The following is a 19,175-nucleotide window of genomic DNA, read 5'->3' as shown; positions in this document are numbered from 1 at the left end:
GAGAGATTTTACAGGATCCATGCTCACAGTGGGGATTAGGGACTGGTGGTATGTTATTGTTACTTTTCTGTTTATAATTTTAATCATCAAAGTTATTAACATTTGAATGTTGGCTACTTCACCTTTGCAGTAACTTTTTTTTTTTCTAACATTTAATATGTATATATCTGTATTAACATCGTGCAAAGAAATACAATGTTTTAGAGCAGAAACCCTGACAGTTAATTAAATGTAACACAACTAGCTGGAACTCCTGCAATAAGCTATCACCACATGCAGGGATGCTTTGAGGATGTAGTCACTGATGAGGAACTTAAACAAGAGGAACTAAATTGAATTTAAAAATTGTGTTTGCAGCTGGGACAGAACTCTACATCACTGGACTAGATTTGATCATGTCAAATATAAACCCCACAATTTTCTCTTCCCCTCCTGTGACAAATGTTCAAAGGCAGAGAGTGATATAGCACAAGACACCACCGTTCTGTAAAATAGGATAACTGTGGAATTCAGTTCTGGGTTTATAAGTCAGCAAGATCTTTCAAAGGTTATTGCTTGGTATTGACTGACCTCCAACTGCTGATGCACTGTCAGTTGCAAGCAGAAATTTGAAAGAGAAAAAGCAGATGCTTTTTGCTGTAGATTGATAACACCAGTCACCAGTAGTTCTTTTCTTTAGGCAAGAGGTAATTTTATAGATACTAAGCAGAAGCTGGCATATAAAATTACCCACATACCCAAAGAATAAAAGTCAGCAACTAAACTTAAAATTGGAAGCAAACTTTACTTGCACACTTCCAAAAACATTCAATCACTTCATGATGCCCTTGCTCCTGTTGCAATATCCACCTCAAAGGCAAAGGACTCGTTTACAAAGAAATATCGAGGACTTGTTTCGTGACAAATGAGCGATAACAGGGGAAGTATTGTGCCTCCAAAGGCTTAAGTCTGTTCTGACATGGAAATGAAACCTTCTATGAATTACAGCTTATTACAATGCAATCCTGATTCTTACAACAGGCAATCTCCAATGTGCTTAATGAAAATCTATATTTTTTGTTACTGCGCCTTTCTAGGCTTTTAGAATGGATTCCTGGGAGAAAATAAGTCCTGGGATGTTTCTGTTAATAACATTAACAATACAGAACTATTGCTGTATTGTTAAGAGATGCTGTATATCATCATAATGACTACTGGTATTTTAAGGTTGCCCAGGAGCAAGAAAATTAGCTGCAACTATGTTCATTTCTCATTTGAACTCAATGGATTTTCTGTATTCTTTATAGCAAGGATTTAACTTGCATAACAAAGTGCCTAACTTCGCATTGATTTTTAAATTACAAGCTTATTATTATTTTTTCTTTTTGCTTAATTGTGGTACACTCTGTAAGAGTCACAGTTTAAACTGTATTTTTCTCAAGTTTTTCTGGCAAAGTCCATCCAGTGAAAAATTATACCTTTGTTCTGCAGATGTGGGCAAAAGTCATTGTTTTTCCTCGATCAATATATAAATTAGTCAACACTTAACTTGCCATAAAAATAAATTGGCTTCACAATGATTTGTCTCTCTCATGGTAGCACTAATATTTGTGTACAAACAGGAACTGGTTCTTCTCTCATTTTATTTTCCCGTCAGTAACGATGTTAAACAAACCTTCGGATATGGCACGTTGCTGGCCAGGCAAAAGACAACAGAGGATGATGTCCAGGTATCTTTGAGAGGCAAAAGTCCCATTGCCTCATTAAAGGTTGATGAAAGTGTTCCTTAACCTCGTCTCTATGTCCCTGAGCTGCAAGAGGACTACCAGCACTTTTTTATAACGGGAGCACAGTTAAGAGAGCAGGAGGTCTATCTTTTCCCTGCACTTGACCATCTCCAAAGGAGCACCCCAAGAGAGTACTTCCCAGCCACACAGGCTGCACTTACAATAATGAATGCTGGCGCTCTCATATGACTCCTGGTTCTGGAGATTTAAGAAAGCAATGTAACAGAATATGAGATGGGATTAACAGCAAAAGCTGATAAAGGTTCATTGACGAAGCGCTCTAGCGAGGAGCACAGAGGAAGCAGGTTACTGGAGGGTTCTGATGGGAAGCATTCGCTGCAGAAAATAAAAGAGCAGAAGCAGAGAAATGATTGAGAGAGGAGTTGGTCAGAAAATGAGGAGAGAAGCAGCTGTTTGAATGATTCAGTGCAATACTATGGTAGGAAAGATTAACACTTCATGGTCAGGCAGACAACTCCCTAAGCACTACGTTTCTTAAAATGAACCACATGGAGCAAAGGAACAAGATGGAACAATGCTAAATTAGTCCTAACTTGGTAGTATCTTAGTAAAGCACTTTTTCCCCCAGAATCAAACAAATCTTTAAAATGGCATTTGCATTTAACTTATTTGGGGGAAAACCAGCTACATTAAGAATTTCCAATTTGCATGTAATCTTCATGTAAGGGCCTCACACAGACAGTGTAACAGTCAGGAGTTTATTATTCTCCAAAACTGCAGCTGCACATGTTCCCCTTCTGCAAAAAGGAAAGGGAGAATAAAGCCCTGCAGAAAACTACAGAAGCCTCAAAGAGGTTGAAACTTGCATACGAAAAGTTTTCTTCTAGCCATAAGGCAATTTTCTCAATGGCGTCAGTCAACAGCAGGGGGTAGGGGAAGATCAGTGAGCACAGTGTGCCTCATCCAGGGTATGAATGCTCCCTTCTTGTCTCATCACCTTAGTCAGTCCTTTACCCTCTCTGCACCAAATATGCCTGGATTTACACCAAGCTGGTATTTCTACGTGCTGAAAGATGGCCAGCTGCCTTCTATAGCTACTTTGTCCCCAAGAGAGTGTCAAAAAGTGACTTCAGTGTGGTCAAAGATCAAGGTCTGTGCTAAATAGCCGTATGGATTTTACAAAATATTGGTGCAATTTTATACCATTTCTCCCTCTGTTGCCTCTTCTGACACTTGCCAGAGCATGTTGTGTATGCATTTCAGCCTTGATATTCATCTCTTCTAAATTTCTACCCTGTGCTGTAATTTCTTGGATCATAAAAGTGAAATGTTAGTTCTTCTCTAGTTGCTCCTGCTATGAAAAACATCTTGCTAGAAACAGAAATTTGGGGAGGATAATCATTTTACAAAATGTACTGTTGCTTCATTACAAAACATCTGGACAGGTCGAGATTAGGCCTTTTTCAGCTGCAAATTACCATCAGTCTTCACATCAACACCCCCACACTGAAGGTGGTAGCTGATTTCTGTTATCTTGTTTGCTGGAGACCGTCGTTTTAAAGGGGACGGTCATTAAAAAGATCCATGAATGTAATTCTTCAATATGTAAAAAGTCTCAAGCAAAAAAGCCCTCAATGATCTCCAAATATCACAGGAAAAGCTCTTATATCTACAGAGGAGGATAATGAGAATTGTTTTCCGCCCCTAGCTATGTCATTGTGTTATAAAAGTGGACACTGTGGATAGAAAGAGCGGATAAACATTCCTCAGAATGGCAGAAATAAAACACTTCATCACTGTATGTTCATATGCAAAGAAGTAATTTTAAATCCTTCACGAAGTCTTCTTGCAAAACAATCTTTTTAAAACTGTTAATATTTTCATCAGATAAAACAAGAAGAAAGAGTAACAGAAAAAACAGTTTCAGGGATTGTGCAACAAAATAAACCATTGTTAGAATACTGACAATTAAAACAAAAATAATACTATAAGAAGTAAAACATACATGTCTATCCTATCCACAGGGAATCTTTACTTCGTAAGAAGAATTGAACAAGTAATATTTTTACCCTGTGAAAAAATTGGGATGACTTACTCATCCTGATTCATGAGAATTTCTATTTTAAGTCAGAAAACCATTTTCCACTAATGGAAGCTTGACCAGAAAATTTTCTGCCTGCTCTGCTGGTAGAAAGAATGTCAACCAGCAATATTGCTCCCATGAGAATCCAGCTGTGAGCCTGAGCATCAAGGTCTAAAGGCTGTCATTACTGATGTCCTCTTCTTTGTCCCACTGCCCCACAGTGCTCTCTAGAAAAGGAGGCGTTAATGTGTCATTTATAAATATTCCCTGCATTTTTACCTAATTGATTAGATATTAGCATCAGTTTGTACTGCCTTATGTTTCAAAAAGAAAAAGAAATTTAATCATCTCAAAAGCTCCTAAAATCTTACGTAAAAAGAGCAGACAATTTCAGAGAAACCCAGAGAATCCTTGCCTAAGAGAAGATTTAACCAACAGTGAGTTCAGCGGTAGAATGATAAATGCTCTGTGAAGTTTTGATTCGAGAAGTGATATTCAGTTCACAGACCTTCACTTTGTAACTTTTTCCTGAAATAGACGTGTTTTATTTTACTCCCTTTTGTTTTCTGTTTCTCAATGATTGCCATTTTTCCTATACACACTAGAAGAATTACAATTTTATTAAGCTGGGCCAAGCATCATTACAATCAGTACAGGAAACCGTATTCTCTTTTCACTCCTTGCATTTTTATACTTGTGAAATCCATCCAGTAGACTCCGCTGGAGTAGCTATAACTAAATCTGATCAACTGAAAAAAAGTCAAACTCAAATTTTAATAGAGAAAAACTATTTGTTTGGACTTATTTTTTACTTTTTCTTATTACACTTTCCTCTGTTAAACTAAGAACATTATGTGGAACAAACAGGCAACTATAAGAATGAGATTGGTATCCACTTCAAATGTTTCTCCCATTATTACAAGCAAGCAAGCAGTATTTTAATGGATGAAACAGGTTTCTAAGGCAGATTTTATGCTCTTGGTTTAATCATTATATTCAATCATAAACTTACATAAATAGCTTGACTGTTACTCTTTATTTTAAAGTACATATTTTAAGTGATCTTGCAGCCAGAATTTCTTTTACATTTTAAATTCTACTTCTATTTCATGAGCGATTATACTCAATCAAATGAAACCACTTCAGAGAGTGAAATAATATGTAGTATGATAGAAAGGACCTGTACTGCTACCATATGAAAGCTTTCAGAGACATGCAGTCATTCCCGATCTGCTCAAGTAAATTCACTTGAATTTATTTCTGTGAATTTACTTAAGTAATTTACTTAAGTATATTCACAAGTAAATTATCTAAATTTATATTATTTGAAATTATTCCATGGAATTCACTGGAGAGACAGCAGTGTAAAGGAGAACAGATTTGGCCCACTGTTGCCATACTTATGCACAACTGGAAGGTATACTCTATTCATCCATTCCTTAATATTAAACATACCCGCTAATTAAAAGCCAGGAGAGAAATTATATTCCCAAAGCCATACGTGGCAGAGGCAAGCAGTCTTCCTATCAAATTCAATATATATACACCACTTCAGCAGAGCTGCACACATTCTATTTAACTCCTTACTATGCATCTTCCCCACAGACAAATATTCACTGTATTTCTATCTAAGCTATATCTTTGTTTCTAAAGATTACTCACAGAATTTGGAATCCATATGCAAGATACCCAGAGGCATTTGGGTTGGTCCTGTTGCTCCCTGATTAATAGCTTTTTTTAGCAAATTGACACCAGCAGCAAAAAAAGACAGGAAAAGCAGAACAGAAAACTAGATGTATTTCCATTGCCCAGATCTCACACTATAGCTTTATTAATTCTCTTTACAAACTTTTGTGCATAGTTCTCCTTTTAAACACCTATTCTAATGTTATATTACACTCTTCCACTGGGAAAACAATGTAAATGAAATATGGCTAACAACAAATTAAATAAAATATTTTATGATGTCAAAACAGATTTTCTGTTTCAACACATTTGATGATTTCAGAATGTTTTGGTGTTTGAAAGTTTTTAGCATTTAGATTTTTTACATCTGATTTGGAATTTTAAAAGGAATTTTAGAAACCAAGCTAGGAGATATACAAAGTGCTTCACCATCAGATAACACTGAAATTAGGTTCTGGAAAAAGCATTGAAAACATCTCATGCAGTTGCATTTAGTTTTGATTTGAAAAACACTGGAGAAATGGATATTTAGTCCAGCATTGGACAAGTTTCTAATTCGAGTCCACAGATTGTTGTGAATTTTCTAACTGTACTTGTAGAGCAAAACTTCACTGCACCTCTTAAACTTCTCATCAAAGTAACAGTACCAGTTAATAAGATGTAAAAGCCAGCAGCAGATTATTACTGGAGGGAGTAAATAAGCAGATGAAGGGCTTCCTATCTTTCAGAGGAGTGCACCTGCTGTGCTTTATCCATCTCCTTTCAGGGTCATATGCCCAAGAGCAAAATCTAGCACAGTTATTAACCCAGTACAGTTTATTGAACAGAGCTTAATCTCATGCTCACTACACATTTAGAAATACTTCCCCCCTTATAATTAAAATTCTCAGAACTTTAAATGCAAATGTACTGACATGTATTTAGGGACTGATTTCAGACCACACTGAGCTACTTTTTCTATGCTGTTAAGACAATGGGATAAGTTTCCCCATTTCCCATGAGGATTTTAAAAAATAAAATAAAATGAAATTAAAAAAAAAACAAAAAAAACCAACCAAAAAACCACAGACATGCAAAAAACCCCACCACAAACCAAAACCAAGTCACACCTGAACAGGTGTTAGCATGATTAGTAAGACCTGAACATTCCCCAAAATGGAAATAGCTGTAGAATTATTATAGTAGATGATAGATGGCTGGCTGTGAATGCATTGCCAACTAGCAGAAAGAGCTTTGTGAGAGAAAACAGCCACTCCCCTAACGCACAATATAAAGCACACACTGCTCTAGGTAGAGCCTGAAACTCCTAATCAACCTGTATCTGTTACACACAGGATACTTTAGACAGAGATGTTCATACCACATTCTCATGGATTCTGCTGACTAAAACAGAGAAAGAGACAGATGATAAATGTAAAATTTCTATCTGTACATCAACATCCCAGTGATGTTCGCAGTGAAAGTTGACAGGCATTAAAAAAAAAAAAGGCAATTTATTTAAGAACCTGCTAGTAAATCATCATACTGAAGCATGAGGAGGTACCTGAAAGAAAAAAAGCCAAGTACCTTTTATAAATGATCTATACAAAATACAGTCTTCACTTCGCAAGTGCCCGCCTCTAAGAGGCCAATGGGGACATTCAGGAGAGTCCTTAGTTTGAAAAACTGTCAGCAAAACAACACTTTTCATTTCTATGCCTTAGGGTTTTTTTCATATATTTGTTTTCTGTAGCCAACTCCATCTTTATCAGAATCCCAACAGGAAGAAGATAAACTGGCTTGAAAACAGCCATTGAAAGAAAAATATGATAACATATTCAGAAGAACATCTAAGAGATGTTTTCTAGGAAACATTTAAGAATTGAAATCTTTCTTTTCCATTTCCATTCAATGCTGTAAAGTAGGTCATAGATGCTGCATGCCTCATGCCAGCACCTCAGAGTTTGAACTCAAGTATTCTCCATTCCACTGACAAGACAAAGAGATGTCTGTTTCTCCGAGAGCAAACAAGCCCAGCTATTTTTCCAGTTTCTTGCTGGAATATACTAATTTGGTGAAATTGAAATTTCTTTGATCAGTTGGAGACAAGTTTTATTCAAAGTTTTCTCAGATTCTCATATTTCTTGTCTCTTGTTTCTCAGATTCAGAATACTCTGCTCTCTGGAAAGGGCAGTTCACATTAGATCAGGGATTCAAACCTGCTCCACTCCTATCCCAGGAGATGCTCTGTGCATCATACTTGTATCTGCCCTTGGAGGAGCTCCTTCTCTGGGCTTATTCATGAGAACATTCAAAACACCTCAGTTTTCTCAGTGTGGATTAAGTCCAAAAGCAAAAACGATACGCGAGTTCCTGGTTTTGACAGCTCTAATGAGAAAGCGGTAATTCATACCAACCTATTGCAGATGGCACAAACACATCGATAGAACAATACGTATAGAAAGGCCTAAAGCTATACTTGTCACTTTACCTTCTTTTTCAACATGCGCACTAATCAGCCCTCTGCAGTGACGGAAACAGAAGTCACAGAAGCGTAATGGTTGGAAAAAACATAATATTGTAGTCACAAATGCCATCTGAATTGCTACTAAAAATGCCCACAAGAATTACAAGAGAAATACAAAGAAGTCACCGTAGACACCAAAGTTTTGAACAGCCCTAACAATAGCTTAAACTGGTAGTTTCCATATCACTTACCAATTTGTGGGTGAGCTGGATGGTAATAAGAGGAGATCCTGACAGATTGTGGGACAACTTGGGTAGAGGTTCCACTTTGATAGAGATAAGATAACTGGTTGCTGAGATCATATAACCTTTGTAGGCAGCAGCTTCAGCAATCCTTGGAAAGAAACACATATATTAAAGAAGTAGAAAAACAAAATTTTTTTAGTTCATCCACAATACCCACAACAACAGTAACACAGGACCTCCTTTTTCCATTTGAGACAATGAATTTCTATAGGGGAGCAAGATCTGGCCCCAAAAGATCCTACAGGACTAGAAGCAACAGCTACAAAGTATAGGGAACATTTTTAGACATTAGAAGATCTGATACCATAAGCATTCCTCATTCTGCTCCTCTTTTGCAAAGGTTTACAAGCCTTGCTGAAAATGCTTTAGATAGAGAGAATCCTGTGAAGTAAGGGACCTAAAAATAACCTAAGCAAAGCAACCTAAGTGTGGAGAAAACATGCAGGGTGTCCAGGCTATCTAATTAAACATACAGTTTTAGTAATTAATTAGTAAAACACATACATTCTATATACTGCATATAAACACACACATAAGAATATATTTAGAAGTAATTTATTGCTTTACTTTGGAAAATTGATTATGTCCTGTTAGGTTTGCTAAAGAGTAAGGCAGGTCACAATACAAACAGCTGAACTTGACTAAACATCTGATTAGTCCAGGTAACTTTTTTTCTAGGCTGAAATAATTTTGTAGTACATATGAACTCTTATTTCTGCTTTCAGCTAAAACTTATGACTTTGGCATTTTCTCACGTTTAGGAGTAACTAAGATCCATTTGGCTGTACAGTAAAATTTTTTACACTATCAGTAACAAACTGTGGAGGAGTAAGATGGTCTCTCATCCACCTCTTCAGTATGTGAATGAATGGTATTTACTATGAGAAATATGAGCCATGGCAAATTAACCATCAGCGTGGGTTTCCAAACATAGCACACCACTGGAAAGAGCCAGTTTGCAAAGCACATTAAAAAACCCCTTATTTACATCTGCCACCTGTTTGCAATGGTTTCTTATTTTTCTTTCAGAAAAAAAAAAAAAAGATAATTCATGTCAGACATAACAATAACTTCATTCAGTTCCCCAGCAAGGTCAGGTAAAAAAGAACTCATTTAGCATGACCCCAAGCACCAGTCCCCAGGTTCTGAATACAAAAAAACCCATCAGTATCAGAGATTACTTCTGCTCCCAGTAACCAGCACGTGAATTGAATTTATTCATCTGAGGGCAGAATTTGCTACTCTGATACAAAAGTTTAAGTTTAGAGAAGGACTCGTAGTGTTAAGACCACTATCCAACATTTTGAGATTTCTCCTTCATAGACTAACAGGATGGACATTTTTTCCACACCCATTATCTTTCATTTTAACTTCAGAGAGCTAGATGAATTTTGAAGCATGAAAAAACTTCAGCACAAGCAAGAAACAGCGTTTCTGTGTTTCGTGCTTGCATATGCAAGCCACTCTTCACTGCAGACCTGCATGTTAGATGGCAGTGAGTCTGTCATCCAATTACCTTCAGTGGGATTACTACAGACTTACACAAACTCTATATGAGCAGGAGCAAAAATGGGCTCAAAACCTTTTTTAGTTTTGATTTTTTTTTTCTTTTGGTAAAGAATCAAAACCGACTCCCCTTAGAAACTGCTATTTATGTAGTCTGAAAATAGAAGTCATCTGCCTGTACAGCACAAAAGCGCCAAGAGTTTTGGGTTTAGATTTCTACCACAAAAGAAAAAAAATTGCACTTAAGAAGAAAATGGACAGGCCTCAAATTACAGGTGTTCAAGTAGCCCAGTGCTAGAAGGAACATAAAAGAAAGTCTTTGAAACAAACTACTCTGGGAAAACATTGTTATTCTACTGAAATGTAAGCAAAAAAGTTATAATAGTACAGCACAAAAAAGAAAACCAAGCAGAAGAGAAGTGCATACTTATTTTTAAAACATTTTTTGAATACCTGGGGTTTGATACCACAGGGGAAAATCGCCATGCTAGCACTCCCTGTATTACCAGGTTTTTACGTGCTGTTTTGGACAGATCTACATCTAGAATTTATAGACATGATTCTGTAGTGCATTACATACAGCAAACTGTTCAGGTAGCTTAGATTAATTATAGAAATATAGGAGATGTTTCTTCTCCAGTGTCTTTGTGTTTCTCTCTAACACTGCAGCAGGGCCAGATCCTTCCTTCTCAAAAATGAGTGCTAAAAAACACATACAACTCAGTGGAACAGGAATGGGTCTCCAGGTTGTCCTACTCCACAAAATCCAGAGAATGTACACAAAGATGGCATAACTGTTTTATTTTGCTACATCAGAGCCCCAGGAGCTGTAGACTCTACGACAATGCATTAGAATACATTTGACATGGTGTTTGCTAAACTTTGACCTAAGTTAAGACCACATTAATTGTCTTTCTCTCTTTGAGGAGTTGTTTTTAGTTTATTATTTTAATAAATTGCACTTATCCTCCTATTTGAAAAACATATGCTGTCATAAATTATTGCTTCTGTTTCTTCATGTCAGTAAGAAATATTGCACACTAATCACACGGTTCCTTTACAGCCACCTGCTAAGTGCACTTTTTTCAAGAGAGCAAGGTAAACAAAAGTACAGCTTGCTACTCGATTTAAAAATGCTATTTAGTAATAGCTGTGTGATTATCTCAGTGTGATCAATCTGGTCATAAGCCAGGATTCTTTACCCTGAAGTTCAAAAATTAGTTCCCATGATCACAACTTTCCATGTAACTGTATGTATAGAAAGGAAGGCAATCCTTGATATTCATGACAGCTGAGATGCTGCATCTTTCCTTCTGCTGTCACAAACACCACAGCAAAAAGTCACAGATTGGAAAAGACTGAGAGAAAATGTAAACTAATTTACATGCCCCAGTGAAGAGCAAATAAAAACCTAAAGTCATACTAGCTTAAAAGGAAGGTGTAATGATTTACATGAATGGCCTTGCAAAATTCCGTGGGGAACTGTATTGCCGAGAGGTATACAGCTCTGCATTTACTTTATCTTATCTGCTAATGATTTCATTGATGCAGCATATAAAATAAAAGGTCTTTAATGCATTGTCTGGTCTCCTGTTACAAAATCACCTTACAGGTTTCTAAGATTCGGATTCACATTTTATGTAAAGAGGGTTATTACGTTTTCTTACTTGCTTAAGTGCAAGGTTTATCTTTATATCTGTCAGGAGAAAAGATGTAATTTCCTTTCATGAGACAGATTAAAATTACAAAATTCTAGTACCAGATCTGATGAACAGAAGGAGAGGACAAAGAAAGACAAACATGTTGCTATGGGAATCTATTTTACTACAACATTAAATAAAACATCTAATGGAAGTTTTAATCTCTCTCCAGTTAATGACTACATGTCCCCAGTATTGCAGAATCAGGATTATGGCTTGTAATTTATTTACAGTTGATAATGACTTGACTGTTACAAAGGTATACCACAAAGGTACTAAATAAGCTGTTACACCATGAGACGTCCAAGATACTTACTTGGTATCCATAGGGTTGATATTATGAAAGAAATAATGCATGTTATGGTAAAGCAGGCCAACAATGGTAATCCAAGCTGTAAAAAGGGAACAGGGGTTAGTCCTCAGAACAACAGTTGTAAGCAAGAGACACTTCTCTCCTAGACCTGAAACTCCATGTTAATTAAGAGCCTTGGCTTATATACACTTTTATATCTTTGCTTTAGCCGATTTCTTATTATTCTTTTAAGTGGAAAAGTATGAACACCTTACAGTATGGCACAGGCAGCAGATATCAAAAGTAAAAGAGAAGGATGCCTCCCCTGTGCAACTGTACTTCCAAAAGAAGTTGTTAAAGCAATCAGTTGTCAATTCTAAATCCCTCCCACGTAGCACTAGAAAGGGTCACATAACATACCAGAGTCAGTGTCTCAATGGTAGCTACAGTAATCTCAAGGCTACTTGACCACCACTTACATTAACTAGCAGTTTATGAAACTCAAACACAGGCAACCGGTTTCCACTTCGGTTGTCTGTTTGCTGCCTGCATTCCAAGTATTTATGGGTTCTCCGGCATCTGAGTGAAGAGACAGATGCATATTTTCTAAGTGTCAGCCACACAGATGTCTTTTACAATCCCTTTTGTTGGGTTCCAAGTATTTATAGTGTCAACTCTTTAAGGTGGAATACTAAATTTTTAGGTTAGCTCATTTGGACAGTGTAGAAGTGTGGCCTGAAGGCTGAAATTACTCAGAAGTGAGCTTTAGCTGGAAAAAAAGCTAAACATTTAATGGGCTGGATCATTTCAGGATACCAAGCATGATAATGTTCTGAAGAAAAAAAAAAAAATCTGCATGGTGAGACACTTTATAAGTAGGATAGGAAAAAAAGTCTTCTTGCATGCTATTTTTGGCATTACAAGTTGGTTTGCAATTATAGTTATTCAAGCCTCAGAATACCTGCAGTGAAGTCTCCAGCCAGAGCCCCCTGCCAGTGCAAAGAAACAAAGCTGTCATCACAAATCAGGTAGACAGTTCAGTAATTATTAGAGTATTTCTCACTGCAGGTTATCTGCAGCTAACTTTGCACTTTATGAATAGGGACCAACCTTCCTTCAACAGAGGTGACTGCAGAAAGGTCTCTGGGTGTATAAATTCTGTGGGTTGGAATTTAGGGCATAGAGGTAGATTTTCAAATATTTGAGGACACAGGTAGATGTTTTTGTAAATAGGTTCCTTCAAACCCTGATTAAAACACAGATAATTGACTTCAAACATTGTTATTTTAGAGCCTTAACTAAATCTTTGGATTCTTGCCATACCTTGCTTTTGAGATTATTAAAATTTTAGCCTAGGTATGGGTTTCCGAGTTGTGCCTTTTTGCCTTGACTCTAGTTTACATCTTCATTCTGTTTCTGTAGCTGCTGTTGCTTAAACCTGTCATTTTTTAGTTTTTCATACAACATTTTAAGAGCGACTTTGCATGAAGGATTAAGTAATACCTGATCTGACATCCTGGAATTTCTTAAAAATAACCAGTTCAGATATTAAAAATAATTTATGAAATTATGGCTTCCCTTACATAAAGAGATGTAAAAATTAAATGGCTTCAGTCTCTGTGGCCCAGCTGCGTTATTCAAAATTAATACAAAACTTCTACCACATTAATCATTCGTTAGTATGACAGGACAACTGCTGCTTCTTTAGAGCCAGTGACCAAATTGGTTACTTGGAAAAACAAAGCAAACCAAAACCTGTTTTCAAGCAAAATAATTTTTGGATACCCTGTTCACAAGAGTCTGCTCCTCCCTTTAAATTTTTCCTTACCTTTTTCATGAAAAGCTTCACTGGGAATGGAAATAAAACTCTGTCCTTGAGATGGAAATCGATAGTGGGACAAATTCAGAGTCTGAGGATGCATTTTGACCAAGGTGTAATCTGTGTGATAACCCAAACAAAAATATGATAAAATCAATAGCCTCTACAACCTACTTGACTGTTAAACTAGACTTCCCTAATAGCTATTGCAAGTATTGAACTTAAAACCCCATATGTTTGCAGAAAATATAGTAAATTCCCGAGTATAAAATTGCCTTTTATATCTGCCTCCTTTATGACAGAGAAGGTGGTACGCATGCTGTTAATATACCATGGATCACTTCACCCATGCTCAAACACTGAGCTTACCAGGGCAAGCAAAACAGATTGATAACACACTCTTCCACTGACATTTGAAGACATTATTTCAGACCTCCACTGCTTCATTTGAGAATGCCAGTGTCCAAGAGTACCTGCAGTGATTAATGGTACTGGTGACTGCTCGGGTTATTTGCCCTCTCACACAGGTCTCAGCATGGCAGAGCAGAATGCCAGAACAGATAAATTACCTTTGCTACCTGCAGCATCCAAAGACACGGATGAAATTAGGGTGCTAGGATGCTAAACAGCAGTAAAATAAAATCCTCCTAAAAGGTCAAAACTATTCCTACTATTGGCAATCTCTTGCAAAAATCTTGCAAAATTACGCTTTTGTAGCATACAGGCATTTGCAACTTCAAAGTGCTGCATAAGAGCTCTAGGCCCTTCAACTACTTATTAGTATAGTACAGTATTACTAGACAAATTTCATAGAATTCATATTCTAAACCCTTCCCCAAATAACCTCAAGGAAGTTCAAGTAGTCAGAGCTGAATACCTCGACTAACTGCACAGTCATCTTTCTACAAATGAAACACTATTTTGTATTGAAAAGAGAAAATTATCTGGTTTGATTTCCTCCTTCATGTTGGCAAAGGAGGAGTTGCAAGCACAGAAGAGTTTAGGACATCCAGACAGTCCAGAGAGAATATTTCTGCTAAATCCTACCTGCCACAGATGATGTGCCCTCAACAGTTAAAGGTAACAAGTTTTCGTCCAGATTGCGCGCCACATGAGCCATCACGCTGTCAATAGTTTGAATTAAGCTTCCAAATATGTGAGCAGTCTGGAGGAAGAAGAAAGAGAAGCCTCTACAACAAGAGAAACTGCAGTTCATAGCACAAAATGCCAAGGCGCCGTGTTAAATTCCTGTGTGACTTATCATACAACCGTCCAAAGTCAAATGTGACTTTCTCCACAACCTTTTCCACATATAGTGAATAAAATGTTACACAAATTGATGCCAGCCAGAGCCTGACCTTATAAAATACTATGTTTTACAGAACATCTCCAAATGACTCTCCGCTCCCACCAGCATTTGACAGTCAATTATACTCAGGATTCAGTAGAATGAGGCCAAGAACTGAGCAGGTCATTTTGACAATAGATAAAGACTGGTATCAGGTCTCTTAATCAGGTATCTTTATTGGAACATAAGATGAGACACTACAGTTTGGCCTTTCTTTCATTTTTATTAAAATGGTCCCCAGTATAAAGCTACTTTCAAAGCATTTACATGTCCCCTGGAAAACAACCCTCCAGGTTGAAACTTGATCCATAAAATCTCAGAGTGAATGCATGTTTCAATGAAAAAGAAATCTATTTTATCTGAAATCTATTTACATCAGAGATGATCAAGGATTTTAAGCTAAGAACTTAAAACAGTTAGACTTTTTTCTTTTTCTTAAAAGCGTTTTAGACTTCAGTGAGACCTTAATTTATTTTAGCCTCGCCTCCTCTCAGTTTAAAGTCTCTCTGTTCTGAAATCTGTGCTCCCTTAAGGTTCAAACTAAAATCTCAGGAAATTCCTGTGTTCCTCCTGCAAGTATTTCTCTGCACTCTAAAAGGTAGACTAGAAGAAAAGGAACATTGATACAAGTTACTTTTCCCTCTAATAGGTTTAATCTCTCTCAAAGCTTTGGTTCACCAAACAGGTAAGCACTACTGCCTGTTTCACATCCATTGAAAAACATCAGTCTACAAAACAAATATAAACTTTTAAATATCAAAGTTCAGTGCTAAAAACGAGTAATTAAACTTATTTAGTGACAATATCTGTTATTTTATAAATACAATTTTGTTTCATTCATCCTGAAATATGTGGAAACAGCAGCAGATAAGTTTCACTTACTTTAACCCTCAAAAACACATTATAAAAGAAAACGACACGATTTTTTTGTCTGTGGATCTTTACTGCAAATATGAAAGTGACATATAAGAAAATAAGGAAGTCATACTGCCAAAAAGTCCTAACAAGATGAATAATAGAGGCAACCAGTTTCATTACTGTCCATGTGAAATTATGCAACCAAAGTAACCTACAAATCTAAGCCCATTTCTCTTACCTCTGGTACATCAACCCAGTTGGGCAATAAAAGAAAGTCTTCAATAGCTTTTAAAAATGCCTAAAAGATAAATAAAAATATATTATTTGATTCTTTATTAGTCAGCTACATGTCCTGGTAAGGATCCAAGGCAGATCTCTGCTAGGATTTTCTTAGGTTTCTTTTAAGATGACAAGCCCATTTTCATTCAAGTCACAGATTCATCTCTACCTGCCAGCACTCTCATCACGTTCTGTATGGTGACGTTTTAGAGTAACAGTTTATTTATTAAAAGTGACACCACTGTGAAACTCCCAAACTGCAATCATTATACTACAGCTGAGATGACAACACTGGAATTAAGACGAAAGTGAACTTATTCTCCCATTTTATCTGAACTCATATGACATTAATACCTCTTTTATTCTTAGATGACTAGCTATTTCAACAGCACTAGATAAATATCTGGGTCCCATTGCCTGTACAATTCATTATCTGCTTAACTTTTGCACTTAAAGGTTGTTTTTGAGGTCAAGATCTATCATAGTGGGCACCGTTCAAGTGCTTAGCACGATACAGCCCCTGTCCTAAGGAGTCTTGCTGAAGATGACAAATAGATGACATCTCCTGCTTAAATTTCTCCGTTAAAACCCTTTACCCTAAACCCAGGACCCAGCCCAAATTGCCCAGAGCATTCAGTGAGCATCTCTTTTCATGTCACACCATCACTCCAGATTTACTCAAAAAAGGATGTGTTAGACCACTGGAAAGGGAGGGAAAGCAGGAGTGCTGGAGCTACTGAGCAGAGCAGCATTATAACAGAAAACACAAGTCAGATTTGTCAGAAGCAATGCATTATAAATGAGTGTCAGTAATCGGAAAGTTTATTGCATATCACTTAAATCAAATTTTCTTGTGCTGCGAGGTATATGACAAACAGGACAGAGATAACTTGCCAGTAAATAGCATGCATGCTCAGTGCCCGTCTTTCAGGGAATTAGCTGCAGACAATACAAAGCCTAACCATCAATCAGACAAATGACAGAGTCTGTGTGTATGATCAGGACTCTCTTGTGTTTACTTCCCAAAATAGCTTTGCTAAAGATAATAGTGTCCTACATTTCTGTCTGCACATCACTTTCATGGCACACAAAGCAGCATCAGATAGCATGAATGAGCAACCAAATGGCAACCAAAATGATGTGGGAAACAGGTACGATATCTGACAGGATGACGCTGTGTTTTCAATTTAAAGCCCCCACAAAATTTTGAGCAAAACAAAGGAAACAATGTATTAGAGCTTTTTAGAAGGGTTTTTTGCTACATATTGAACTGTGATCCATGAAATCCAAGCTTTACAGTTTGCAGATGCCAGGCTTCTAACACAAACTATCAACTGCTGTCCATGTAGTTTTCAGTAGCATTTATTTATATTGTTTGTCTGAGTAAATAATCCTTGCCACCCTGGTATTACCCGTAGGCTTAAAGGAACAATCACTAGTGAGGCCAGAGCTGATTACTGTAATAATAGCTTTCTACCCTGCTGAAATCAGGGAATTAGATGCCCACTATTTTACAGAAGGCTATGTTAGCAGAACATGACCTCTTGTCCTCAGCTCAGACTCCAGAAAACACCTTTTTTTTTTTTTCCTTTGTGAATTAGCTTAAACAAAAATAAATTACTCAGTTAAGCTTTGGACCTGATCTTTCCATGAACCAGTTTCAGTGGAGATTTGTGATATGTCTGCTCAGGAGTCCTGGCTGTGACTGGAACCCGGTGCAAGATAAAGCTATTAACTCACAAAAGCTAAGGACATCACCGTCACAAACAGGTCCTCTCCCACAGCTTTCCACCTCCAAAGCAGAGTTGGCAGAGCAGGCTGTGTGCCTCTGCCATTGCAGAGTCCAACAAGAATAACACACGACTTTGCAAAAGAGAAGCGGAGGAAAGGCACAACTTGCCCTCTGCTCACTACAGGAGCAATAAATGCTTACAAAAGGTTGGGCAGACAGCAGTCAGCTGATAACTTTTTAATTCTCTAGTGCAGGTGTGAATCTCAAAGATAAGAAGTTACAAGGTTATACTTGGGCAGCTACCCAGGGCCAGACTGGTACAGCCACAACTAGAGTGCTCCCTGCGTCCAAGTTAGTTTGCTATTAACTCGCATATGCCTCCCTTTTGCCACCCTAACGACCCTGATTACAGTGTCTTTGTGTCCTGCACCTGACAGACCACTGTCAAACTCTGCTGCATTTTCGATCAGCTGGGCCATACAGAGAAATGCTGAATTTTTTTCCAGAATTATATATTCTTCATTGGATGCACTTGAAGCTGAAAAAAAATTAACAAATTATTTTCTCCTCTGCTTCCTGCTCAACTAAATCATCATTTTTGACATGTGGCCATGGTTCCAGGTATTTATAATTTATGCATTAAGCAATATCCCCAAGAACTAATGAGCTGTTTAAAGTATTTTCTCTGGTTGAAGCTCACCTTCTGCTACTCCCTAAAGTAGTTAGTGCTTTTTTCTTGTGTATTTTTTGCAATCAGCAAAAACTTTCAAAGCTGCATTCGACATTCCAGCTTCTGGAGGAATATCAGGGTGATCTGGCTCCACATGCAGTTGTGAAAGACACTTACCTCCGTGAGGCTTAGAGCAACATTTTCCGACAAGGATTTGTTGGGCAAGCTGAAGGACACGTTCTCCAGGTAGACCAGCATGGTGTCGGGGGAGCGGAATTTCCCTCTCTCCTCGGTCAGGTTAGTTATGATGGGATGATAGGCATTTGTAGAGAGCTACAGGAGAGAGATACACCTCATCAGGTATTATTCCATAGGGCAGCCATTATTTATTGTTTTAGCCCAAAAGGGAGTTTGAGGCACAGCAGAGTGCTGTGGTTACACACAGGAGACTACATAAGCTAAGGGAAAAGGAAAGCACACAGATAAATGATAGGACGAACTGAATATAGAAGCATAGCTTCATTTTTTTCATTAGCAATTCAGGTCCTACCTGTCATGGTTTCCTGAAAGCCTCTGTGAACAAGAAAACTAATAGAACTTTGACACTGCAGATCGCAAGAAAGTGAAAATACACTGCAGCAGGCTGATTACAGCTAATTGTATGTATTCTGCATATGAAAAATTAAGTTTTCATCATTGCTAAACAGATGAAAACTATTTTTGT

General features: G+C 37.3%; 1 protein-coding gene across 2 annotated transcripts in view; it reads right to left on the bottom strand.

The window, feature by feature from the left end:
• ADGRD1 (adhesion G protein-coupled receptor D1) overlaps positions 1–19,175 on the bottom strand; it is a 159,207-nt gene that overhangs the window by 119,304 nt on the left and 20,728 nt on the right. For both annotated transcript variants that reach the window (XM_069794917.1, XM_069794918.1), the window contains 6 exons: positions 18,629–18,784; positions 16,009–16,068; positions 14,612–14,729; positions 13,574–13,684; positions 11,770–11,845; positions 8,194–8,335 (listed from right to left, as the gene is read on the bottom strand). In XM_069794917.1, the coding sequence (XP_069651018.1) occupies positions 8,194–8,335; positions 11,770–11,845; positions 13,574–13,684; positions 14,612–14,729; positions 16,009–16,068; positions 18,629–18,784 (663 nt within the window). The remainder of the gene's footprint in view (positions 1–8,193; positions 8,336–11,769; positions 11,846–13,573; positions 13,685–14,611; positions 14,730–16,008; positions 16,069–18,628; positions 18,785–19,175) is intronic.

This window comes from Haliaeetus albicilla, chromosome 10, assembly GCF_947461875.1.
Source record: "Haliaeetus albicilla chromosome 10, bHalAlb1.1, whole genome shotgun sequence".
Lineage (NCBI taxonomy): Eukaryota > Metazoa > Chordata > Aves > Accipitriformes > Accipitridae > Haliaeetus > Haliaeetus albicilla.
This window is presented reverse-complemented; position numbering and strand designations above follow the sequence as displayed.